At 39.1% G+C, this 26,880-nt stretch overlaps 1 protein-coding gene across 6 annotated transcripts in view; it reads right to left on the bottom strand.

The window, feature by feature from the left end:
- MAP3K20 (mitogen-activated protein kinase kinase kinase 20) overlaps window positions 1-26,880 on the bottom strand; it is a 230,073-nt gene that overhangs the window by 5,381 nt on the left and 197,812 nt on the right. For 4 of the 6 annotated variants that reach the window (XM_077154165.1, XM_077154170.1, XM_077154169.1 and 1 more), the window contains exons 15-19: window positions 25,653-25,715; window positions 24,446-24,538; window positions 6,165-6,281; window positions 4,193-4,267; window positions 1,152-1,302 (exon numbers count right to left, since the gene is read on the bottom strand). In XM_077154165.1, the coding sequence (XP_077010280.1) occupies window positions 1,152-1,302; window positions 4,193-4,267; window positions 6,165-6,281; window positions 24,446-24,538; window positions 25,653-25,715 (499 nt within the window). Of the gene's footprint in view, window positions 1-593; window positions 845-1,151; window positions 1,303-4,192; window positions 4,268-6,164; window positions 6,282-24,445; window positions 24,539-25,652; window positions 25,716-26,880 lie in introns of all 6 variants that reach the window. The other 2 variants (XR_013172859.1, XM_077154166.1) reach the window with 2 other exon arrangements.

Raw genomic sequence — 26,880 nt, 5'->3', positions numbered from 1 at the left:
GTGCCCAGAATGTCTTTTCATGATTGATTATGAAAAAATGTAACCAAATCAATCAACAATGTTGACAAAGGAAGGCAGGTCCAGCATGCTGTCAAATAATTTACGGGTGGGTTTTGTACTGTCCAGGATTCTGGGCTTGCTGGCCGATGGACATTTAAAATATCTGATCTGCTTGGCAAACAGGTCCTTACAGTGGAGTATGTAGAGTTCAGGTTCTCCTAACCCAATGACACCAGCCATAAGGGTCAGCTAGTTAAAGTCCCTTGCTTTTTTTCCATGTCCACCAGAGAACCTTTGATATTTTCCTATGGGGGAAAAAGTGCATTGATCAGAAAATGCATATTTCTGGTTTGTTTGGCAGATACATTTCTCATGGTAAAAGAATCAATTTGCATAGTGATTGATACTTTTATCTCCCATGTATTTGGTAGCTGTGTCAGTCCTACAGAGCCTAACCCTGGGTTTTATTGGGGTTTCTGGACCTATAAAGTGGAGAGTCTGAATTCTTTCCCTGAATCAACCAAATAATGACCAATTTGGCAAAGTCAATGGGCCTCCCCCTTTGTTATCTCTAAAGGATTTCTTTATATCACCTGTAATCACCATCACTGCTATCCAACGGATGCTTTTCATGCTTTCTCCTTCTCCATCTTCCCTTCTCTCTTCCTGTATATTCATTTTTTCCACTCTCTTATTCCCTCCCATCCTTCCCCTTGTGCTCATGGTTGATGTCCTAGTGGTGTCCAGGACTCAAGATGTTGCCCCGGTGATCGCAGTGGCTTCATAGAAATGTTAGCTGGTCTTAGAAGATTATTATCTTCATCTGCAGGCACACTTTTGGAAACTAGATACACACGTATATAAATATGCACACATATGTTTATTTATCAATGCAATATAATCATCAGTTTTCATCTTTAATTACAGTTCTCCCAATATTGAAATTTAGTACAATGTGCTCATACTTATAACTCCATAAATATTACTCCCCACATAAACTGTGTTTAAAGCCAATATCCTGAAAATATCAGAGGGAAGTATTATGTTAGAAATCTATGTCTATTCCGTGACTGGCGCTTGTGCCTGGTATGAGAATTTCATACTTAAGTTTTGGAATCTATTACACATCCATTGTTTGAACACAAACTTACTTGAGTTAGACCTGCTTCCAGGGTTGCCCTCTGAGTTGGGGAATAACGTCTGAATGGCGAGCTGGACTGCTTTCACTTCATCCTGAGGTTTTGCTCTACTCCACTGAATCGAATGGACATGTTTAGTGCTTTTTGGAATTCTAACATCACTCTGTTAAAAAAAAAGAAACCCATGACCAAACATACAAATGTTTATAAAGTAAGGAAAGATAGTCAGGTAGTCATGTCACTTCATTTTCTTTAGTACGCTATCCCAATGCATTGGTCAAATATTCTGTGCCGTTTGTCTAAACATGCCAACAGATTAAGATGAAAATTTTAACCACTTTCTTCCTTAGTGGATTATAGCATTCTCAGTAATTAAAAATGCAATTTTCTTCTCCTGGAGTTTATTATATTTGGCAAACCTCAACTTACCTCGTTGTTTAATAAGAAATGAAAAATGAGACAATCTCTTCTTGTTTATAGTAGTTGAAAAGGTATTTTATTGACTAAATTAAAATTTTACTGCCCCTTTGCTCAAGAATGCTTTTGATCACCAGGCGCACTAGAGGGGAGTGGTTAGCATATTGGGAGTAATTCCCCATATCAGGGTGAAGAGTAACAGGTGCAAAAGTGAGATGGGATTAAGAGTTAAGAAATAGGGGTCAGAAAAAGGAGAGGTCACCAGATCAAGAAACACCACTCTCTTCTGCTGAAATCCCCACTCATAACTGGTATTAGTTAGAATCTTTTCCTGGTGTTATAAATTAGTGTAGATTAAAAAGCATCTTCCTGAATTCAATAAGGTTATGGAAATATGCTTTAAAAAATTCTGAAGTCACACTGATATCCATAGTGGCATTATTCACAATTTCCCAAAGATGGAAGCAACCCAAGTGTTCAATAACCAACAAACGGAATAACAGAATATGGTATTTGCAGTCAATGGAATATTATTCAGCTGTAAAAAGAATGAAGTTCTGATACATGTAGATGAACCTGGAAGACATCATGTTATGTGAAATAATCAGACAAATATTGTATGATCTCACTGATATGCAATAATTAGAATAAGCAAACTCAAAAGCATTAGAAACTAGAATATAGTTGATTTGGGGCTGGGAGTAGGCAGAGGGGACTTAATGCTTATCTGGTACAGTTTCTGTACAAACAGATGGAAAAGATTTGGTGGTGATGGTAGCACAACATTTTGAGTGCAGTTACCACCACCAAATTATATATTTAAATGTGGTTAAAAGGGGAAAATTTCAGGTTGTAACATGCTACTAGAATAAAAATTTTAAAACAAAATAAACAAACCTAGGACTTCACAACACAGTGAACCATGTTATAAACTATGGACTATAGCTATTAGTATGATTATAATAATATGGCTTCATCAGTTGTAACAAAGTTACCACACTATTGCAAAGTGTTAATAGTAGGGAAGACTGCAAATGAGGTGGGATATATAGGAACCCTGTACTTTCTGTATGAATTTTCCTGTACACCACACTTTCTCTAATTAAAAATTAATTAATTAAAAAAAATACTGAAGTGGCAAATACAGACAGAAGCAATGTAGTCATCAAGGAATCTAAATTGAAGGAGGTGAAAGAGGAATATGAGGGAGAGGTGAGAGGAGGAGGAGGAGGAGAAGAAAAAAGTTTGGAGTAGTGTGTCTCTAGGTTGCCTAAGACAGGGAGAAATGAAATCTGACCCTTGTAGCTGTCCAGTTACTAAAAAGGGTTTTTTTTTTCCCCCCTGGGGAACGAGGACTCATCAACAGGCTCCAGAATGGTCTAGATTCCAAGTTGTCCAAGACCATTCAGCCTCTCTTGGGTTTTGCAAGCGAACACCACTTCGATGGTTGGCGCTGCTTCTCTGGCGGCTCCTTCCTGGCGAGGTGGGGCTTCCTGGCTGGTGAGGACAATAACCTTCTCTCGATGGAACGGGTACAAGCACCGCTTATAGTGCCTGGTTCTTGGAAACTCCTCAGTAAATGTTTCTTGTATAAATAGTTGAACGAAAGAAAGAAATTCACGTCCTATTGATGGTAGATTCAGACCAGTATCTCGATGTTTGCCAAGACTCCATACTATAACCATCCCACCCCCGCCCTCTTCCCCCAGGGCAGCTCTACCTTGTAAAGCATACGTACCACCAGCCATGCAGATCTTGGTGGTTTTTTAGAAAACATATTTGGACTATAATTTCTCTCTACTCCCTAAAAATCTCCACAGTAAATCCAAATTCCTTACCGAGGCCCTTAAGGCCCTGTGATCTGGCCTCAGTCTCCTCTCTAGCCTTGTCATTAACCTGTGCCTCAGGCTGCTGTGCCGGCTGTCCTCTGCACCCCAATGTCTCCTCTTCTGACCACGCAATCTCACGCCCCGAGTCACCCTATTTTCTGGTTGTCAATTATCACTCTCTGCCTTTATTTATTTATTATCTCTTCTCTCTCTTGCCCAATGGAATGCAAATTTCCAGACAGTCCAGACCTTGTATATCTTAATCACAGCTTGACCATCTGCATCTAGATGAATACCTGGGAGATGAATGAAATTTAAATTTTGATAGCCTATTTTATAAATTCAGTTTTTTTTCCTATTTTTCCATATAAAAATATCATAACACTGGAAACTGTTTTTTTTTTAATAACAGGCCTCCTTCCTACTCTGGGTGGGCGTGGAGGGTGCACTCTGTCCTGTGCAAGAATCACTGATCTACACTCACCTCGAAACGCTAAGCGCCACGAGGGCCAAGTTCTGCTTTGGTTACTGCTTATATATCCCCAGTGCTGGACACATCACGTGGCATGTAGAAGATGCTCATCCATAGCCAAAGAATGAATGAATGCCTCATTCTCCATCTAGTTAGGTTTATCCCACTTCTTTTCCTTCCCAACACTTTGTTAGAATTAATATTATTGATCTTCCCTTATTCATGTTGATTAAATAATTTCTCTCCCAGTAGAGTCTAAGGTCTAGGGGGGAACAAATCAATTCCTAGGGAAAACCAAGAGAGTAACAGCCTCAGTCCTCTTCCCTGGAGCTTACCTCATAGGTGACAGTGCATTCCACGGTCTGATTTTCTACTATTCCTACAATCCACTTCTCCATCACAAATGGTGGCTGAAAAACAAGAGCCAGGATGGAGTAGTGCCACACAATCTACCCTGCTACAACCTGTTTCCTGGAGGCCAGTTGTCCCATATATGATTGGTAAATAGGGAAATAAGAGATGGTCACAGAAGTCATGTTGGCTCACATGTGATTACTTGCAAGGTGCTAATGCTTTGCAGTATCAGCAGAATGCTTTTTTCTCAATTATGAGAAAGCCTTACAATGTAAGAAGACTTAGAAGGCCCTTTCTTGAGCACAAGCAGAGGCTGGTTTAGTGGCTTTGATAACCACACTGCTTTCTACATTAGACTATCTGGTGAAGCTGTGAGGACAAGTGCAGAAAATATGGGACATTGTCCCACTGTATTAAGATAAAGAATTAGTGAGGAAGCCAGCATCTTAGATCACATTGTTAATTTAGATAAAAATGGTCTCCGTTAGAAGCGACCCTCCAGTCTCCTTCTGGTTTTAAGGTTGCAAAGGAATGTAATACATGGTACAAAGCAAATGCAGAAGAGATTTAACTGGGCTAGTTTTCTGTTTTGTTCTAATACGGATTATTATTGCTTCTGTCGCTGTTTGGGTTGAACAGGGTTTTAGAGGTCAGCCTCAACCTTTTTGTTTCTATAAGCTCTGTTAATTTTGGTGTGTGATTTTACAGAAAATTTGTTTCCTCAGGAATGCACACCTGTATGTGGTTTTACAGCTCCCACTCTGTTATTTTTGCCGTGAGCAACTGCCTTCTGTTAGCAAGCAATGACTTGGGTCTCACTTCTAAATTTCACTGATGCAGTGAAAAACTGCTGCAACCAGAGACATCGCAGGTGGGGAGAAAGAGAAAATACCTTTCCAGTTTTTAAGACATCAAGACATAATGATGTCCCAACAAAATAAGGGAAAGTTAAAAACCAAATCATAACCTTTACAGATAAATAACACCATTGGAATAACTTCCTTTTACACAGGGGACTCCAACAATGAATATCAAATCAATCTACTTGATGAACCCACTTGTAAATTAAAAGAGCTTGGGTGTTTAGCAATCTTATGCCTGTGAAGAGAACACCACATTTACAAGTCTAATGCTGTGGCTTTGAAGAATCTTGCCACTTCCCCATTTGTCTTTGAGCCAGGGTTATTCCTTGCTCCAAGATCCATTTATTTCCTTTACTGAAACCAAATGCACAGTTTATAGTGTACTAGTTAAGTAGTGGCTTAGGTGAGGTTTAGGTGACCATCTATTGATATGATGTTTTGTTTTTTTTTTCCCTAAAGTTGCTGACTTTGGACAATTGAAGCCTCATATGTATTTTTTTTAGGATGACTGGAACAGAATGGAATTAGTTTTTTCCACTTTGAGGAACAAGCTAAGTATTTCCATAAGCCTTTCTTTAGTATTTTAATTGATCTCAAAGTAGTAGGATATTTCTCTCTGTCCACTTGAGGAATCCCTAGGTGTGAACTCAAAGAAGCTATCAAGACTTCAGCATGAGCCTCCTGCACAGGCTGGTAACAGTCCTTCAAGAAATTGGACACAACCACGACCACTTTTCTCTTTACAAATTTTTCCAAGTTGGAAATGACCTAAAGTTTGAGATAAATATTTTTATCATTAGCATTTTCTTTACTTTAAGAAATGACATAACAAGCATAAAGAAATGAGGAAGAAAATGAAAAAAAAAATACCTTTTGCTGTGCTTTTTAGTGCACAACAGCCTAAGTAGAATTTTAACAAAAAATTACTATGATCTCAATCTGCTAAATAAAATGTGCTTTTCAGCAGCCAGCTTGAGGCTGAGCTTATGTGAACATTGAGAAGCACAAAAGCACACTGCTGGGGTATTTAATGTCTTTGTTTGATAGCTGAGAATTCAAAAAAGCTTTTAAGCCCTAAATAGAATCCTACCTTTGTCATCTTTAAAATCTCTGCATCAGGTAGGTTAGTGTTGAATGTCACATCTTTTATGTAGGTTATTGCAATTTCATCCCCATCCATCTCCATATACATTTTCCACTTACAATCCTGGAATTAAAAGCAAAATTATAGAATTTGAGAAAGTGGAACAAAAATGTTTAAGTCTCAATGTTTTATAACACATGAAGTATTCTAAATAAAGTATTATTGCAGCGTTTTTCTTTTTTCAATACAAGCACGTGAAATCAGATTCCTTTGTATATATAAATAATCCCATTTAGTGCAGTCCTGCGACATAATTTATCAGTTGAAGTGTTTTATTATAAGAGTAGCAAATTCAAAATTCTAAAGGGGCTATGCCTATAATAAAAATGAGTGAAGCCAGCCAGTTTCATTATTGCGTCTTAAATTGTAATCTTTCAAAATAGATGAACTTAATTTTCATATTAAACATTGTAGCAATATTTCTTTCATGGCCACAAAGCGATGTGGTTTTCCCACTTTTTTTTTTCTTTTTTTTAAATATAAGGTCCTCTTGAGCTACCTTTCATTTTCCCATTATTGATAATGACATGGGTTCAATAACAATTCACTTTCCTCTTAACAGGAGGGAACACAACACTGAAAATGTGATGATACTGGCTTCAGTAACGGGGAGGGGTGAGGACTCTGGGGAACTAAAGAGCAATTGCCCTAAAGAGGCAGCCACCACTCAGTTTCTGTTGATTGTTTCCATGTGGGAATATGAGCCCAGTTTTGCTAGGTGCTTTAATTTTTCATGAAAAGATAGAAATCTGGATTCTTGAGAAACCTCTTGACTTGTAAGTGATGGTATTTTAATTAAACCAAACACACATACCATGTAATGAAAAAGTGCTGTGTATCACTAGTCATCAGAGGAATGCAAACGAAAACCACAGAAGATACCACTACACACCTACCAGAATGGCTAGGACTGATACCATCAACTGTTGCCCAAGATGTGGAGCAATTGGAACTCATTTTGTTGGTGGGAGCATGATATATTACAATTAATTAGGAAAAAATCTTGGCAATTTCTTATAAAACTAAACATATACCTGTCTTGTGATCCACAAATTCCACTCCTCTTTCCCAAGAGAAATGAAAAAATATTTGTGCAAGAATATTCTTAGAAGCTTTAGCATAATAGCCAAAAAACTGGAAAAAGGCCAAGTGTCCATCAGCAGAATGGTTTAATTGCTATATGTTCATAGAATGGAATATACTCAGCAAAACAAAGGAATGAAGTACTGATGCATGCAGCAACATAGATAAATCTGGAAAACATTTACTGAGTGAAAGGAAACATACCAAAAAGGACAGCTTAAAGATTCCACTTATATGACATGCTAGAACAGACAAAACTAATCTAAGGTGGGAAAAGAAATCACAAGTCTGGTTGCTTCTGCAGATCGGGATTGAGAAGGATCATGAGGGAACTTTCTGGGAGTGGGTATTGATAGAGGTTTAGATTACTTAGGGTATATGGATTTATCATAACTCAGCAAATATAGTCTTAGGAGTAATACATTTCTTTTTTTTAAATATACTTTCTAAACATTTCTTATTGTGAACTATATATATATATAAAGCAATAAATTTCAAAGTACATTCTGACAAGCAGTTATAGACCAGATTTCAAAGTTTGGTGTGGGTTACAGTTCCACAATTTCAGGTTTTTCCTCTAGCTGTTCCAAGTCACTAGGGCTAAAAGAAATATCAATATAATGCAAATTTCTCTTTTGAACTCAAGTAAATGATATGCGAGCTGAGCATTTAGGAGAAAGTCTACTGATGCCTGCAAATTACTCTGAAATGCATCAAAAAACAAGGACTGATGGATGGCTAGAGGGATGGCGAGATGGATGGATATGTGATAAGTCTAATAAAACATCAATGTTGAATCTGGGGGGTGGGTATATGAGTGTTCACTGTATAATTCCTTCAACTTTGCTGTATGAAAAATTTCATAGTAAAAAGATGGGAGGATAATCACCCTGTATGCAATTAAAAAGAAAACTAAACCAGTGTCTTTTCTTTAAATTTGACCTCTGGACCATAAGTAACATTCTTTCTCATATTATTTCAAGAATGAAGGATAATGCACTGAGCACCTTACATGCTGAAACTGGAAAATGCTCTCCTAGCAGTGGGACTGGAATGTTTCCTAGAGCAAGCTCAGACAAAACTTTAATGGAAGAGCATCAACAAAGAGGCTGTTGAAAACTTGTTGGCTTCAGCAGGAAGCTGGGGGAGCCTGATCTTTAAGGAAAGTCTCTAGATGAGTTGAAAAACCAAGCAGGGCCCATGTCTGAGGGGAGTGACCCCCCGTGCCCGGCCACATTCACAAGATGGAGAGCCAATTAGTGAAGGAAAGGGTCTATTCAACAAAGTGAAAACCCAGCTCGTAGCTAACATGAGTCAAATTAGTTGCTCAGAATCGACAAACCTCTCAGTATTTCTTTGTGTTGGAGCCACTGCTACCCAGGCAACGTGGGCCTTGAGATAACAGGGTAGAATAATGACTGTTTGGTGTCATGATTGCTCTATTCTGAAACAGTGAGAGCCTCCTCAAGGCAGTGGCTGAAATAAAAAAGCCTTAGAAAAGACAAGTTTACTTAGTCCTGTTTCTTTTGCCTGTCAAGTTTTGGAATGAAGTTGGTCCGAAGCACAATCGAAAGATCTTGAACTGTGCATGCATGCCCAGACTCCCTCGGCGTCGCTCACCCATCTCCCAACCCGAGTATTCCATGGCCTCATGCCCCAAGTCAGACCTTCCTCTGCAAGTTTTCAGGAGAGCTCTGTGACGAGAAGGGGCTGAGGCAGAGGAACATAATGTTTGTGGACTGTTTACTATGCTCTAGGTATGTTGCTTTCTATTTAAACCGTGTCATTTTATTTGAACTGCATAGTAAGTCTGCAAAAGTCCTTACTTTAAATGAAGGAGAAAAATGAGATGCAGGCAGATTAAGGAACTTGCCCAAGGTTTCACAGCCAATACATGGTAGAGATGGCATTGTAGTAGCATGAGGCTGCCTGACTCCAAAGTCAGAGGTGAGATTAACAGGTGAGATTAATGGGGAAGCTGACAGGAGGGACTCACTGGACAACTCTGCAGAGCTCCATAAATGGGACCAGCTATTGACAAGAGGCAGAAGGGAGAAGGAATTCCTCAGAGACAATTCCACTAATCCAGCCAAAAGAGCAACCGGCCATGGGTCATCCCCCTAGTGATTACTCCCCTGCTCCCCAAAGTCCAACTTAGAGAAGCACAGATCAAAATAATAGGGTTTCAGACCTTTTAAGTTCTCTTTTTCTCTTATCTGAAAGTAAACCTTCTATCTGAACCATTAAAGAAGATAACGACAGAAGAATAAAACTATAATCAAGAAAGTTATAATACAAGGGGGCCATTATCCATTGCATTAAAGTGTCAGTACAGCTTGTTACATTCCTGGTGAGGAAGAAAGATAACACATAGTATTCACCTACATTATTAACTTAATTCGCCAAATGCCCTGATATAATTTCTAAACATTTTCAGGATATCCATGATTTCATTATTGCCAAGTCAAGAAAAGTTATCTACAAATAAAGTAATGGAATTCTTCAAATTCTGCTCGATTTCAAATTAACCTAAGGTATCTTGGGCATTTTTGGTAACTAGTGAGTCATAAATTGTCAATAGAGATTGTCCATGACTATGATGATTTAAATGAGTTACTGAAGCCCACAGGATACAACTGTAGATGCTGTCTTGTCAAGATGCTATGTGACAGGTTCTTAACCAATTGGTCATTGAAATGGTTTTCATAACAAAGAAGATAAGTTCTTTGTAATCTTCCTAAGAATGATTACATAATAAAATAATCAATTATGCTACTAAAAATAATTGTCACATATTTATGAGCCTAATGTGGAGTTTTACATGTACAATTGCCACCATTCTAGTATCCTGGTAGTGATAGGATCGTGTAGTGGGACTCAGGGTTCTAGTGTTAAAACTATTCACTTTTTTGGTGGGGGGCATGGGTTACATGGTCCAAGAATTGAACCCAGGTCTCCTGCATGGAACGCGAGCATTCTACCACTGAACCACCCATGCACCCCAAAACTATTCACTTTTATAAGGGCGAACTATTGGCTTTGATCTGATGTGAGTAACACAAAACTGTGGGTACAGATTCTAGGCAAGCTGAAGGGGGCCATAAAGGAGTCCTTTTCTGAAACAATTTATTCCCTGGCTGTCTGAAATGTACCTGATATCTATGCATTTGGTTTAAGGCATTGATAATTCCTATTAAAATGGCATCAATACGGAGAAAGGGTTATACATGAAGCCATTAGTGGGTCTTATGGGTTGAATTGTGTCCCTCCAAAAGACATGCTCAAGTTCTAACCCCCGGTCTGTGACCGTGATCTTCTTTAAAAATAGGATCTCTGAAGATGTTATTAGCTAAGATGAGGCCAAACTGGTTGAAGGCGAGCCCTACTCCAACATGACTGGATCCTTATAAGAAGGGGAGAAGAGACACAAAGACACAGGGAATATGCCATATGAAGATGGACACAGAGAGGGAAGATGGCTATGTAATGATGAAGGCAGAGACGGAGTTATGCCACAAGCCACAGGACACCAGGGACTGTCAGTCACTGCCAGAAGCCAGGGGAGAGGCATGGACCAGATTCTTTCCTACAGACTTCACAGGGAGCGTGACCCTGCCGACCCCTTGATTTTGGACTTCTAGCCTCCAGAACTGTGAGCCAATACATTTCTATTCTTTAGGCCACCCAGTTTGTGGTACTTTGTAACAGCAGCTCTAGGAAACTAAAACATGGGACCAGTGGTACGTGAGGTGAAAGATGACAGATTTAAAGTCTGACTACACGGGCTCAAATCCTAGTTTGTTATTTTTTCCCCCAACCTTACCCTAGTTATATAACCTTTTAAACCTTCATGTTCTTTATCCATAAATAGGTTGTTGTATTGTGTGAGGCTTAAATGAGATAATGTAAGTAAAGAATCCAGCATTATGCCAGCAGCTCAAAAGGAGTCATTATTATTGTCACCAACACTGGCTACTGTTTTATGTTTCTAGTCTGCTCAAGCAAATACCATGAAATGGGTCAGGCTAAACAATGGAAATTACTCATAGTTTGAGGCTTGGAAAATGACCAAATCAAGGCAGGAGGAGCTTTCTCTCTAAATACCATGGGGTTCTGGAGCTGGCTGCTGGAGATTTTTTTTGTTTCATGGGCAGGCACCAGGAATTGAACCCGGGTCTCTGGCATGGCAGGGAAGAACTCTGCTACTGAGCCACTGCATGGCCCACCTGCTGCTGGAGATTCATGGTCCTTAGCTTGCCACATGGCAAGTTACATGGTGGTTCCCTGCTTTCTCCCTTCTCTTCCAGTTTCCCTTGACATTCAACTTCTTACTTCCTGTGGCTCTCTCTCTGTCTGTCTGAATTTCACTTCTCTTATAAAGGACTTCAGTAATAGAATTAAGACGCATCCTGATTGGGTTAGGCCATGCCTTAACTGAGGTAACCGCATCAAAATGTCTACTTACAATGGGTTCACACACACACACATGAATGGATTAAATTTAAGAACATGTTTTTCTGGGGCACATGCAGCATCAAACCAATTTTCCCTCCATTGCTGTAAAAGATCATTGTTAAAAGTGCATATGGTATCTTCCAATGTGGCAAAGTTAGAATGGGCATAGACCAAATACCCCTAAAGAATGGCAGAAAGATCAAAGGTGATGGTCCAGTTATACAGGGAAGGTAGAGTTTAACAAATGAGTATGACTGCTGAATCATTATACTGATATTTCTTTTAGTCTCTGGTACATTAGAGTAGCTAGAAGTAAAAACCTAAAATTGTGGAATTGTAACCCATACCAAACTCTGAAATCTGTTCCACAACTAATTGTTGTGATGTGATTTGAAATTTATTGCTCTTTTGTATATATGTTATTTTTCATACACATACACAAAAAGTCGATGATGATTATAAATGCACAGCTGTATAATGATATTGTGACCACTGACTGTATACTTTGGATGATTACATGGTATGTGAATATATATCAATAAAAAAATAAATACTTAAAAAGAAAAGATCAAAGGAGAAGGTGGAGTTATAAAAGAGAAGATAGGATTTAACAAATGAGTATGAGTCCTGAATCATTATATTGATATTTCTTTTAGTCTCCAGTGTCTTGGAGCAGCCAGAAGGAAAAACCTAAAATTGTGGAACTGTAACCCATACCACACTCTGAAATCTGTTCTGTAACTAGTTGTTGTGGTGTGCTTTGAAACGTATTGCTTTTCAGTGTATATGTTATTTTTCACACATACACAAAAATGAACCAGAAAAAAAGAAGTGCGTGTGGTGTCATTCCCTGTCCATACTGCCCCTTCTTCCTGATTTATCTGACCAGCATCTGGAACCACAAATACCCTCCACCCTTAGGCTCCTGGCTTTGTGGTTGTGCAGGGCTCTCACGTTCCTAACCAAGAATAACCAGCTCCCTTCTAGTGGCAGGAAAACGTCACGGGGACAGACCCTTACCACCAGGGGTTTTTATTGCATAGCTAGATTCCCATTCAAGAGAATAACCCTGTTTAAATTTGTATCTTCACGAACAGTTCTAGGCACTGTGATTACTAGTCAACAGGGAAAATGGCACCAGAAGGGGGTCGCCTAGGCACTGGGAGATTCTTTTGCTTGTGCTTTGAGGGGCAAAAAATAGTTAATGGAACCTTTTCACTAACAGGATAATCTGCCTCTCAGTACAAACCTATGAGAGGCATATGGGTTTGGCTTTTGTTTTTCTTGAGGGGAGGGGGGCTAGAGGAGAATTTTTGTACATGAAACTGATAAAAACATGACAACTCTGTAGGGTGCCTAGGATATGTACCATTTATCTGGGCAGCTGCTGAAATACCTGGATAACTTTAGGAACAAGTGTGTGGCTACTGGAGGGTGAGAAAGCCTTCTGTGGCCTGCTTCAGCATTGTTAATTATGTGAAAAATACTTCTGAATTAAGATTGCTGGCCAAGTGAAACAGCAAGTCTTACACTGTGAAGATAAAATCCTAAACCAACAGTTAATGCTAAAATAAATATCTCTTTGTGAGAAATCACTATTATCCTCTGTGTAAGCTGTTATAAGTTTTTGGAGTCCTAAGCAAGCACAAGTGACACCAAACATAGCCATTTCCCTCTCCTTCCTGCAAAAAAGAAAAGAAGAGAGAGGAGAGAGGAAGGAAGGAAGGGTTGAAGGGAGGAAGGAGAAATAAGGAATCAAGATGGAAGTACATTTTCCAAATAGAAAAAAATAGTTTAATTTGAACAAAAACTAAACTTCTAGTATTGTTTTTTTTTTTTTTAACATGGGCAGGCACCGGGAATCGAACCCAGGTCCTCTGGCATAGCAGGCAAGCATTCTTGCCTGTTGAGCCACCGTGGCCCACCCTCTAATACTGTTTTGTTTAAGTTCTGGGCAATTCAGAGACTATAATCTCTCTCACTCTCTTTTTTCCTTCCAAAACTTGACTGCAAATATGAACACTACGGATAAGTCTTTAAAAATCTAGGGTCAAGATTATTCAGGGTATTCCAAAAGGAAATAATCCTCTAAATGAAGTTTTCAGGTTTCTATAGATCACCTTTCCCAGGAGGTTAGAGACATTTAAGACTTTTTTTTTTTGGTATGTTGTCTGATGGAGTCACATATTATTTTTCCATCTGAAAATAATGAATGGTTATTGCACCACCATTTGTTGAATTTTTGTGTGCTTGTTTGTTTTCTGTTTGTTTTTGGGGAGGTGTGTGGACCAGGAATCGAACCCGGGTCTCCCACATGGCAGGTGAGAATTTTACCACTGCACTACTCTTGCACACTCCTCATTTAAGCAATTTTTAAATGTGTTTTTAAACTGAGGTATAATTTGCATATAAGAAAATGCAAAGATTATAAGAGCACAGGTTGATGAGCTTTGACAAAAGTATAGACCTATGCAATCACCAAAAAACAAGCAAGATATTTCTGCTATCCCAGAAAGTCCCCTGTGCCCTTCCTTTCCTAGTCAACTCTCCTCCATAAGCAGAAGCACCACTGCTTCCAATTCTATCACCATATTCTAATTTTGCTGGTTCACAAACATGAAATCTTACAGTATGTACTCTTATTTGTCTGGCTCTGTTCACTCAGCATATTGTTTTTGAGTGTTATCCAAGTCATTTCACCCTCCCAGCCTTACTCTGTTACAGATACTACTTCCCCTATTTTCAGATGAAGAGACCGAGGCTCAGAAATGGAGGGATCTGTGGGAAGTCCCAGTGGATGTCAAGTCTAACTGTGCAGACATTGGTTTTTAAAATTTCCACCCCAACCTCACTCCTCCTCAATAAAAAGAAAAAAAAAGTCAAATCACCAGAGAACTTTTAGGGTTCGGGCAAACGGGCACCCGAATCTTGAAAAAGGCATGTATTGAGGATACATTTTGAAATATAAAATAGGGAGGTCAGAATAAACTTTTTCAGATTCAAGAGGGTAAAAAAGGAAACAGTCTCATAGCAGGTGATGGTTGTGAAATGTAAGAAGTAATGCCAGATGAGATAAAAAAACATGATAAAAATGTTGGTCGTGCTGGTATTAAAAGTAGTAATGTTGATGACTTCGGCCTCCGAAGGCTCCTTTACATGTCTTGCCATTATCTAGCTCAGCTGCTGAAACCTGCTGTTTTAAAGGCAGGAGAGTCCAACATCCCATGATCGCACCTGGGTTATTTATCATTCTGTATAACCCCGCTACACTATATTTTATTATGCTGCCTTTAAAAGGAAGATAATACAAGTATGGTTAATTTGCTTCTCTTCTTTATCTATACAGTGTCATGACCCACCACAGCTTTGTCCCATGAGATTTGTTTTGCAACCAAAAAGAAATCCACAAGAAACTCTCCCTAGAAATTCCATTAATAACCTCTTTCAGCGCATATAGGTTGCAGGGTCTGGAACTAAGAATGTTTTAATCTCTTCAGCAAAACAATGTCTCATAATGATGTACGGGACTATTGCTGTACTGATGAAGAATCATACATAATTCAGCACCTTTCACTTGGCACCGCTGTGATATCCTCATTAGTCGTGGCTCACAGTGTCTGTCAGATGGTGTCCATGCGAGCGCAGGCATTATATTGTCTTTGAGATGTGCAGCTGCTTCCATGACACTGCCAGTATATAAAAACATGACGCCAGTTTGTTTTATTTAGTGCTAAACCTTCCAGTTTGTAAAAACAAGGCTGACACAGAGCCTGACATGAGGCAGTGAAAATAATTAGCTCTCATTTTCTCAGCCTCCTATTTCCTTCTCCCTGCTGTGTTCTCCTTCCACTAAACCACCACATGTCAGTCGAAATGGGAGGCAATTAGTGGGCTCATTTCAGTCCCCACAACTGTGCTGAAAAGAAAGTATTTATGATGGCACAATGAACAGCTGAAAGATTAAATAACATTTGCCTTTTGAAAAGAAAATGACTTCTAGCTAAATGGGCAATTTTTGATTATTCTCAAACAAGCTTAGAGTAGTTGGTTTTTAAAATACAAGAAAGGAAAATGAGTCATTTTTAGGTGAAAGAATCAAATAAAACTTGACACAGTAATGCAAATAACTGATGTTTTATTGCAAAATATGTAAATGTGTTATACCCTTAACAATGGCTGTGTCTAAGGTCAGGGCAGATTGGTGCCAACTAGACACCAGTGGAGATAAGGTTGTTATATTGCCTTTGGGGGGGTTGTTATTTGAGTTATGGATGAAAAGGGACTTTAGGGATGAGATTAAAATAAAGTGAAACAAATCAAGGGAGACATACTTTGATATGATGTGTTACATACTTGACTACCTAAAATGGTTCAGATGTTAGTTGACATGTTTGGGAAGGGATTTTTTTTTTGAAACTGGAAGTTACTAGGTATTCATCTTGGAAAAAGAGAACAGTAAGTCTTGCTGTCAAGTTTTGAATAATTAAGAATACATTCTAGCTCAGATTGAGTTTCTTCAAGAGTGTCATCATGAAGCCACCAACTTAGAAGATGGGCTGGCTTATCTAATTACTGCTTTAAAATACTTTAATACTGGGAAATTTGTTACAATTAAATGTTTATCCAGGACCCTCAATATATGAAAACAGCTGTTCTGCCCTCTAAGTTCTTCTCCTTCTATACTCCTTCTACCTCCTGAGAGATGACTCCAAGAAATTCAGTTTTTTTGGAAAAACACTGGTCTGGTTAATTGTTGATGTTTCCCACTTGAGCAACTTCCAACCCGAATCTAGAATCTAGAATCTAGATTCTAGAATTGATATGGTTCCCATACACCCTCAATCTTCCAACATATTAGTTCTTGATTCCTTTTCACATAATCTACCCCTCTTACAGCTGTCAGGCCTAAAGACCTCATTTTTGGTTCAGAAAACACAAGTCGTTTTGAGTACTGACATCTCCCTGCAGAACTTACTGTGATCCCCAGATGCTTCTCAAAACCTGCATCTACTAAGCAAAGATCTCCTTTACTATTACGAACAACTGTGACTGTCATTGTGAAGCCACCAACCTATGTTTGTCTCCAGATTTTTCTAAGACAGTCATAAGTTTACATTTTGTTGCTCTACCTTTATAAGTATGTTTCTACTTTTCACAGATTTAAATCCCAAGTTTTGGTTCATGTGATATGGTCAGTGTGTCTACATGAGGAGACAGCAACCCAAGGAGACCTAAGTCAACAATGGACTTACTAGGAGACAGGCATTCTCTCTGAGCTACCTACATATATTGTTCCTGCTGGTAACCAGCAGAACTGTATTTGCAATTTATCCAAACCTGTGTTTTATCAGGGATATGCCATCACACTACCCGCTATTTTAGAAGGCATTCATGATCTTGATTAGGAAGACTTGGAGTGATCCAGAGCCAGGTCTCATGAGCCTAATGCTCACATCTCTTCCCAACTCCAAGGGCAGTGATGTCATGTTGGTCACGTGAAATCGGCCACGGTGGGAGCATCTGCACCATGGAAATTTGTAAACGTTACAAATCAGAGCTGCCTTCTCCAGAGAGCCAGCTGTTAGACATTTCTTGACACACCACTGTCTATACATGACTGTCAATCCGTCAGCAAGTGCGGACTGAGCCCCTCTCCCGAGCTGCTCTTGTTCGGCAGGCGGCTGTCCAGCCACCGCGCAGCGCCGCGCTCTATAATTAGAAATCAGCAGCGAGTCATGTAGTTGGAAAATTCTTAAGTGTTTGTCTGTTTGCTATCAGTCAAAACTTGTATTTCTTATACAATCCATCACTACAACTTTATATATTCAGGCACACAAACACGTGTGTGAGTAAATACATCTCTCTCCCTGCCTCCAAAAAAAAAAAAAAAAAAGGAAAGAAAGAAAAACAAACAGTTTTTCTAGGAACTAAACTTTCCCAATGCTGAATTTTTAATATACACAAGATTTATCAAAGTAAAGAAAAGCACACCTTTTCGTTGTTCTTAAACTTACAAAAGGTGTTGGGTTTTTTACTCCCTTACAAACTCCTTTTCTTTGTTCCCTGTTATTTTATTCATGTTTATCTATCCACTTATAAAAACTACATAATAGAAAAGAAAGCCCTGATTGACAGTTGTTGGTATTTATAGTGCTCCGAGAAAGGGCCTGGAGATCCAATTAAGTTTATTAAATGTAGCATTATATGAGCACTCTAATAAAGACCTAAAGGCACAGTACAAGCAGGAAGCATTTGTAAAAAGCAGTGTTTTTAACCTAAGGATGAAACAACCTGAGAAGCAGAACTATCGATTCAGTTTCCTCTGGTGGGGGGTGGGAGAAGGGAACAGGGGCTAACAATGACAAGTGTGGCAGGAGGGAGAGGGGGAGGGTGGGGGGGAAAGTTCCCCAGTGATAACCTTCTACTTTGATGGAGGCCGTTAGTTCTGCTTTCACCTCTTCAAAATGCTCCTCTCATCTTCTCTTCCTGGTTCCCTTGCCCTTCCAAAATACCTCTCAAATGGAAATCAGAAGTGATGGTTATTTGGAAGAAATGCAGAAGCCTGATTCCTAGTCAAGGGTCCAATGCTGTCAGGGGATTGGGAGAGATAAGACATTGTTTCTTTTCCTTCTTCCCACACCTCTGTCTCTTATCTATGGCAGGAAACCAATTTAGACACACAGGAAATCAGCTTCAATCAGGTCTCCTTTGCCTCACTGGGGAGAGGAGGAAATAAGGACATCAGGGGCCCAGTCCATTCTTCCCAAGGAATGAATGACTCCCCAGAAGCCTCCTTCATGACTCTGTTTGTGAATTTTTATGTCACAAAAGATCTTAGTGTCGATAGCTTATTCCCTGGCAATTTGAGAATTGATATTCCTGATTGGCAAATTAATAAGAATTATAATAATAAACTGTGTGCAGCAGACTATTTTTATAAATAAGGGTAGTTGCCCCTCAGGGGAGTACACAAAGCTGCCTAAGGTTCTGGAAACTGCTTTCCTTTTGTGACAAGTCAAAGGCCTTAGATTACAAAGCACACGGCACTTACTATATGAAACAAAAATAGTACAGTATATGTAAAACAATAATGGTGCATATATAGCTATTTGGGGGGTAAAAGGGTATTGGCCAAAAAGAGGCAGCATGACTCAGTGGTAAAACCCTTGGGCTCAGAAGCGGGCCTGCCTGGGGGTAAATCCTAACTCTGCCCCTTACTAGCTGGGGGACTCTGGACAAGGAACTTTGCCTTTCTGCTCTTCAATTTCCTCTTGGGGATCAGGATGGGGACAATACTCCTGATCGTGTTGGATTGTAACAACTACATGAGAAAAATGTTTGCAAAGTGCTTACCACAATGTCTAGCAGAGGAATGAAATAGTAATAATCATGATAAGCATTCAAGCCCCTAGCACAGGAAACATTCAAGCTGAGAAATTCAATTTCTGTCAGTTGGATTGTCATAACTTCAAGGTCGCCTCAACATACAATGCTATTTACATTAATAATTTACTTCACTCTTTAAAAGTGAAATAAAGCATTTTTTTTCCCTATGTTCATTGTAGAATGGATAAAACTTACTCTCAGTTATTACTAATTTAAATGGCCAGCGAAACCTTTGGTTCAATCATATTTTTCCCTGTCAGGTTGTTTCTAAAAAGGCAAGGAAAAAGGACATGTTGTTTGTGGGAGGGTTCCTGTAGGGTATATGGGGCTAGAACCTGGTCACACCTTGGTCTCCAGGAAGCCTGTGTGCTCTCTCTTCTTGTGGGCAAGGATTATGGCAGCAAGTATTGACTGCCGTAGTAGTCACGGACACTCAAGCGTGAATGGCTTTCCTAGGTTCTGTGACTCAACCTCACTTTTGTGCCATAAGCCATCTGATTATAACATGAAGCATAAAAAATAATTTAATCTGAATTCATAGAATTTTCCTTTGCATATATATTTGTATTTTTGTGTACAGGGTCTTTTTTGGGGTGTCGGGGACACAGGAAATCTATAAAATGATCCTAGAACAACTTTATTGACTGAGAAAACAAGGAAATTATCAAAGACTATTGAAGTCTTATCAAAAGATACAAGAGCCAACTTGAAGGGGCTCCCACTGGTCAAAGATGGACCCATCTGAGCACCAAAGAACAATAAAGGCTGCTGTGGACTGACTCACAGTAAATAAAACTCCAGGAGGTTAAGTGATACTGAAAGAAAGACAAATAAGGTCTTATTTTCATTGTCTGTTCTTAGTAGGTCAAAGCTACTGAAAAGGAGCAGTTAACTGGTGGGCCTTCTCAAATGCATAAGAAAAAGATGGCAAATTTTCATGATAAAGTCACTGTCATACATTATTCTCAATGCTGCCACTAGAACACATCTTTCTTTTTACTTAGTAAAGAAAAAGTGAAATAATCAAGCACATATCCCTGACCTGAAAATTCAGGTGTGTAGAGGACTTCCAAAGGTCCAATTTTTCCCTTGCAAGACTTATTAGACACACGGAGATAGGGTGGACATAAAGGGGTCATCTTTTCCTGGAAGAGAACTCAGTCAACTGAGATTTTTGAGGAAGTCTTTTTTCTTGGGTTCTACCGTTAATGGTCAAGGTAACAAGATATTCAGGTGGGGAATTTCAATTCAAAGCACATTCCTGAAAAAAAAAATCATTATGATAGGATAGGCTGGCATAACTGGATAGTTTACAACTGGACAGTAATTTATTCTAGGATTATTTTATGAAAGTTCACCTGAAACTAAATATTTTGGGTCAGGTATGAGAGCTGATATATGTTTACTACAAAAGCAATAATGAAGTCATAATTTCTGGTTGCTGTTCCGTCCTTGCCAAACCCTAGACAGGTCATACACATTCTCTTGCTATCTGTGCAGCATGAGAATACTGTGCCTTCTGCATTTCACAGAATGCCAACAGGATAAATGAGATGACATTTACAAAACACCCTGAACTCTTAAAAAGAAGTACTCTATAAGCATAAGCTTTAAAAATTAGATTAAGGAAATACTGTGCAAATGTCCATAAACCTCCACAAGCCTTGATTTCAAACTCATCTCTTCCAAAAAGGCTTTTCCTGATAAATCTTACCCATTCCAGTCTCTTCTTTATACTTTGAGCACTCTGTCATTACATCCACTATGCATGTTATACTTTTGATCTGGAAAATGTAGAAACCTGGGTAACATCCTGGTTCTTCCTTTTCATTCACTCCTGTCTCCAGCTAGCTTAGCCATTCCCTCCCTTCCATGGCTCTGTCACAGCCTCAGCTCCTTGTCACCTTTCACCTGGCTGTCTGAAATGTTTCCTCGCTGGTCTTTCTCACTCTAGTCTGGTGCCTTTCCAATTCACCCACCTTTGTGCTTCTGAGAGAACTTTTAAATCATAAATCTGATACTAATTGCTTGCTGCTTAAAACCTGCTAAACTCCTTAGCTTAGCATATCAGATAGTTCATTACCTGGTCCCCAGCCACCTCTCTGCCCTTAACTCCCACACACTACTCCATCTGCTCCATGTTGAATCTTTCCAGAGGGAGTGATGCTTGAACTAAGTTGTGAGGTCCCATAGAAATTAGCCCCAAGAAGAAATTAGCCCCAGCTGCCTTGCTGGCTTCAGGCCTCTGAGCTTTTGCACATACTCTTCCTTTTGCCCTAATAATTCCTAATGGAATTTTCTACCAAGAAGACTTAAAGACACCTTCCCCATTCCTCCTGTTTTAGATGCTCATCCAGCGCAACTTACAAGCCTCCCCTCAGCCCTTTCGGCACCTGCTTTAGGTACTCATCCAATGCGCTTCCATTGAACAATGTGCATGGTGTCGTAAAAACTCATCCTTTTGCACTGTAACCAATAATTATTCCTGTCTAATAAGCTGTGGGTTCCTTGCAAGCCATGATTAAACTTCTTTAACTTTTTTTTTTTCCTTTGTATGCTCTGTGGTGGGGGTCACATTGCATTCTTTTTCCATGTGAGTGTCCCCTTATTGTGGCACCATTGTTGAATTTTTGTTTGGTTTGGTTTTTCGTTTGTTTGTTTGCTTGTTTGTTTGGGAAGTACGTGGGCCGGGAATCGAGCCCAGGTCTCCCGCATGGGAGGTAAGAATTTTACCACTGAACTACCCTTGCACCCCTTCTTTAACTTTTGTATTATGAGCCTCTAGCATAGTCCCACGCATACAGTAATTTCTCGATAAATGTCTGCTGAATAAAGGAATGAATGAAATTATTATTCTGGATGGGTGACCAAGGAACAGCAGAATATCAAAAGCTGTGGTAACTTCAAGATATTGTACAGAACGCTATGATTCAAGAGTTCTACACAACAGAAAATGTGTTTGTGAGGATATGGAGAAATGCATTGTTGGTGGGAATGTAAAATGGTACAGTTACTATGGAAAACAGTTTGGAGATTCCTCAGAAAGTCAAACATACAATTACCATATGACACAGTGATTCTTCTCCTAGATATATTCCCCGAAGAACTGAAAAAAGGACTCAAAGAGATACTTGTACACCAATATTCATGGCAATATTTTTCACAATAGCCCAAAGGTGGAAATATTCAAAGGTCCATCAACAGATGAATGGCTAAGCAAAATGTGGGATATCCCTAAAATGGAATATTATTCAACCATAAAAACGAATGCAATTCTGACCAATGCCAACATGAACTCTGAAGACATTATGCTAAGGGAAATTAGCCACATACAAAAAGACAAACATTGTTTGATTCCATCGAGATATCTAGAATAGGAAAATCTATAGGGACAGAAAGCAGATTAGTGGTTGCCAGGAGCTGGGGGAAAGGGGGGAATAAGGAATTATTACTTAATGGGTACAGAGTTTCTTAATGGATACAGGGTTTGGGGTGATGAAAAAGTTTGAGTGGTAATGGATGGTGGTGATGGTTGTACAATATTGTGAATGTAATTAATGCCACTGAATTGCACACTTAGAAATGGTTAAGATGGCAACTTCTGTCATATGGTACCACAATAAAGGAAAAAAAGAAATTCTACCCAGTGATGGTAATGAAAAGGCACTAGTATTTGGTCTCAAAAATCATCTATAGCTTCTGATTTCTACTAAAAAAATATTTCTCAGTTTCTACATTAACAACTCATTTTTTCATTCCTAAAATATTATTTTCTTGGTTTAGAAAACTCTTCTGACAAAGTCTCTTCCAGGAATAGAGTTCCCCCTTCTTTTACCACCTAAAAGTTGTAAAAAGGTTTAAGCCAAGAGTACTCATAGATTAAGTGTCATGTAATTGATACTTAACGAAGGCAAATTAAGAACATGCAACTTGTCAACCATCAGATGGGCTTTCAGGTATCCACAACCATGGAATCTCAGGGCTAGAAGGGCCCTTGGTTATTGATGGAGAGAAAGAGACTTATTTTCCTGCCCCTCTTTGGCAGCTGCTTCTAACAATAGAAATGAATAGGCAATGATTCATCTAACTAGGGAAAGAAAAAAGGTACTCATATTAAGGAAACCTGGATTCAGAGAAGCATCTTAACAGGTTTCACTGACACAAGTTCTGGCACCCAAACAAAGGAGGTTTGGCTTCCATTCAGCAGAAGTACCAATACATCTGCCATGATTCAGAAAAGATACTCCCTGTTACACATCTAGAAAGAACATCTTTTGAAGCCGCAGATGAAACTCAATCCCTCCTAACAATTTCAGATCATTCCCAAGCACTGGTTCTCAGGCATGGCCTGAGGTAAGCTTGGTCTCATTAATGAAGGGCAAGTTGGAAGTGGGTAGCTGAGCCTACCCTCGCCCTGCCAGAGCAACCCGCTACAGTTACAAAGAAAACTAAGTGCTTAAAAGGTCCCTTGGCTTCCTCGAAAAAAATAAACTAAAAGCGTTATAGTCAAGAGCTTGTGTTCCAGAGTCAGAGACCTGTGCTTAAATAGTTATTTTGCTACTTGCTAGTCATGTAACCCTTGGGCAAGTTATTTAACCTCTGAGAGCCTCAGTTTCCTCATTTGTATAATGAGGGAAATTAGCATCCATGTCTCATTATTGTGTGCCTGGCACACAATAAGTGGTCAATTAACAGACATTGTCATCATTATTAGCTATTTGTGGTAATCCAAAGTAATGCAAACTCACTATTCTTCTGATTCATACACACCCTAGGCCAAGCAATTTTTCCAGACTCCAATAAATGACACAAAGTGAAAGTCTGATAGAATGAGTGCAGGTCAAATGTCCTGCCACCCTATTTAGAATTGATTTTAAAATTTTGGGTTTCTACATTGTCTCCTATAGTTCCAATATCAGTATTGTTTTCCCTCTGGTAATTATGCAATAGATTCTCCATAAAAAACAGAAATCCCCAAGCTGTGATGCTGAGCAAGTATAAACAATCAATCTGGTATCCTATTCCTTCTTTCCCAGTCCATGCTTTGTTATCCATTTCTTGTGGATTTGGGTGGCCTCACACAGGACTGACTCTTCTTTCAGCTGACCAAGAGAATAAGATTCCTAGATTGGACTAGAGGCAGCTGGACACCTGTCAACTAAATTCTATTTTATAAAATCTATAAATTTACTCACAATCAAGTTAGTAGCTGGTAGGGGAGGGGTATACAAACACGGAGTTACAGGAAAGAAAACGAATACATTCGACTGAAATTTATCCAAAGAATTTAAAAAGTGATTTACCTGTGGGCCAGTTCCTGGTTTCAAGTGAAAACCAAAAACAAGTTCAAGGTTCACTATTTTTTCCTCATTTTCCTCAGGTTCATCTACTAAGTCCTACAACAGGAAAACAAGTACAATTTATTCCAGGTGTTGCTTTTCTTTCTTTCTTTTTTTTTTTAATCTTTTTATTGTATAGTATAATATATATACAAAACAAGAAATAAAAAAGCAATAGTTTTCAAAGCACTCTTCAACAAGTAGTTATAGGACAGATCCCAGAGTTTGTCATGGGTTTTCCAGGTGTTGATTTTAATTTGACTTTTCATGTAAAGGAGAGGATTCTCTCAGCACTAGTTTTTCTGTTCTAATCTATTGTTTAACTTTTGGCTATTTTTTATTATGCAACAAATGACAATTACCTACAGCAAGAGAAATGACATAGTATGCATTTGAGAATTTAGCCAAATGATTTATCTCATGCACTACAAATGGAATGTCACTGTCTTACATTTTTCACAAGATATCTGGCCTTAATTTTAGCCAAGAAATGCACTCTGCATCTGGAAATGCATTGTGAGACTTCACCTTGAGAGTTTCACAACACTCAAGATATTTACAAGCTATTTCCAAAGAGGAATTATGCAGTTCTTACAGTGTATGTGGTTTGAGGACCAGAAGAACAAAAGGATTTTCAAGGGTTTAGAGAAGGAACACCACAGCTGTTGGTAAATAAGGATTCCATGTATTAGCTGCAAATATCTGGTTTTATAGCAAAGTATGTCATATACCTTCAGACTATGTTCAAAATAATATGTGAAATATGTCTTCTTCAAACAATAACATCCATCACCCACCTTCATGCAAGTAATAACCCAGAGTCATAGGGTGTGAATTCCTTCAGTGGCTTCCATGTTGGACAAAGATCTTCTGGAGCCGGGTGGAAAGCAGAGATCCTCGCTTACAATGACAGCACTTAAATCCCCCAGCCTCTAAGGTACCATGTGGTGTTCTTATCATGAATGCATTGTTAATGTTTCAACTTGTGGAGAACAAGGGTGTTCAGTGTATGCACACCCTCAGCACCACTCAAAGGGCCTTTTGTTGGACAGAGATGATTAAATTTCACTTCAAAAGACAGTTTCCGACCTTGGCAAATTTAGGTGTGGCTGTGACAGGTGCATTTGTCAATAAAAGCTGTCTACTTTCTTTAAGAAAAAGCCTTACTTACCTTAATCAGTGGTGGGAAGTGAAACAAGTTTAGGTAATCGTGAGTTAATTTCTCAATGGCTGACTGTAAAAGAAAATCACATCATTTCATTAATGATCTGATAATACGAAGAAAGGATTAAAATTATTGCACACACACAAAGACATCCCTTATTTATATAGTTCATAAAGTATCTTGGGGACATTACTATCCAACATCTATTGAGAACAAACCTGATGGTTCAAAGTAGTATAGGTAGTTTATAATTATTTAATGGAACAGGAAGATATTTTAAAGATGTTAAACCTTAGACTGAGCAATAAATAAAACCATTCTTCAAACACCAGCAGAGTTTGGCAGTGACAAGTTAATGTTCTGGTGTACAGAATGCAGTTGTCACCCTGAGTAACTGTGGGAAAAACAACAAAGAACATGAACATAACACCCGAGACTTTTCAATAAGGCTGAAATCTCACTACAGGGTTTGTTTCATTGTAAGGGCTTTTCTATGGTTATGTGTCCAACACTCCCTCCCCCAGTGAAGCACAAAGAAATCTTAAAGGAAAGGAGGACAATTTAAATTATGGTTTTTTTTTGATACAAATCAGGTATAATTCAGCTTCTCTGTGAACTGAACATATTGTGCAGGGAATAAAAAGTAGCAACATGTGAAAAATTAGATGCTTTTTTTTTTTTAAAGCCAAGTGAAAGCTGTTGACACTTGACAATGTAATGAACAGTTATTGGATGTTCAATCCCATTCCTTATACCTGGCTTCTCCATATGAGGGCTTCCAGACGTAAGGGGGAAGGGAGCGGGCTTAAAAGGACAACCCAGTAGCGGGAGGGTAGGTGGAAACACTACTCGGACTGCCAGTTTTATGATCTACCATTTAGGGCTGAGAGACTCTTTGAGAAAGTATGCAAAAATGCTTGTGCCTTCTTTAATGAAAGACCCAGTGTCACAGCCAGGTTGTCGGTATCTGGGGTGGGGAGGGGAAGGAGGCAGAGGTAGTACTGATGAGCACCCTAATAAATTCCCCTAGTCTGGAGGTGCCAGCCGGTGGCCCATCCTCACAGGTCCATCTTGAAGCACTGTTGGTCATAAGTACCCCTAGGATATATGCAGGGCTCTCCCTGGGAGAGTTTCCATGGCTGTCTTACTTCATATCCACCTTTCATATAACCTGTGACCCAGCTGAATTTATTGGAATGTTACCTTTTATTGGCCAACTCCCCACTCACAGCCG

The sequence above is a fragment of the Tamandua tetradactyla genome, chromosome 3 (assembly GCF_023851605.1).
Source record: "Tamandua tetradactyla isolate mTamTet1 chromosome 3, mTamTet1.pri, whole genome shotgun sequence".
Taxonomy (NCBI): domain Eukaryota; kingdom Metazoa; phylum Chordata; class Mammalia; order Pilosa; family Myrmecophagidae; genus Tamandua; species Tamandua tetradactyla.
Note: the sequence above shows the minus strand (reverse complement) of the source record. Positions and strands in the feature narration are given on the sequence as shown.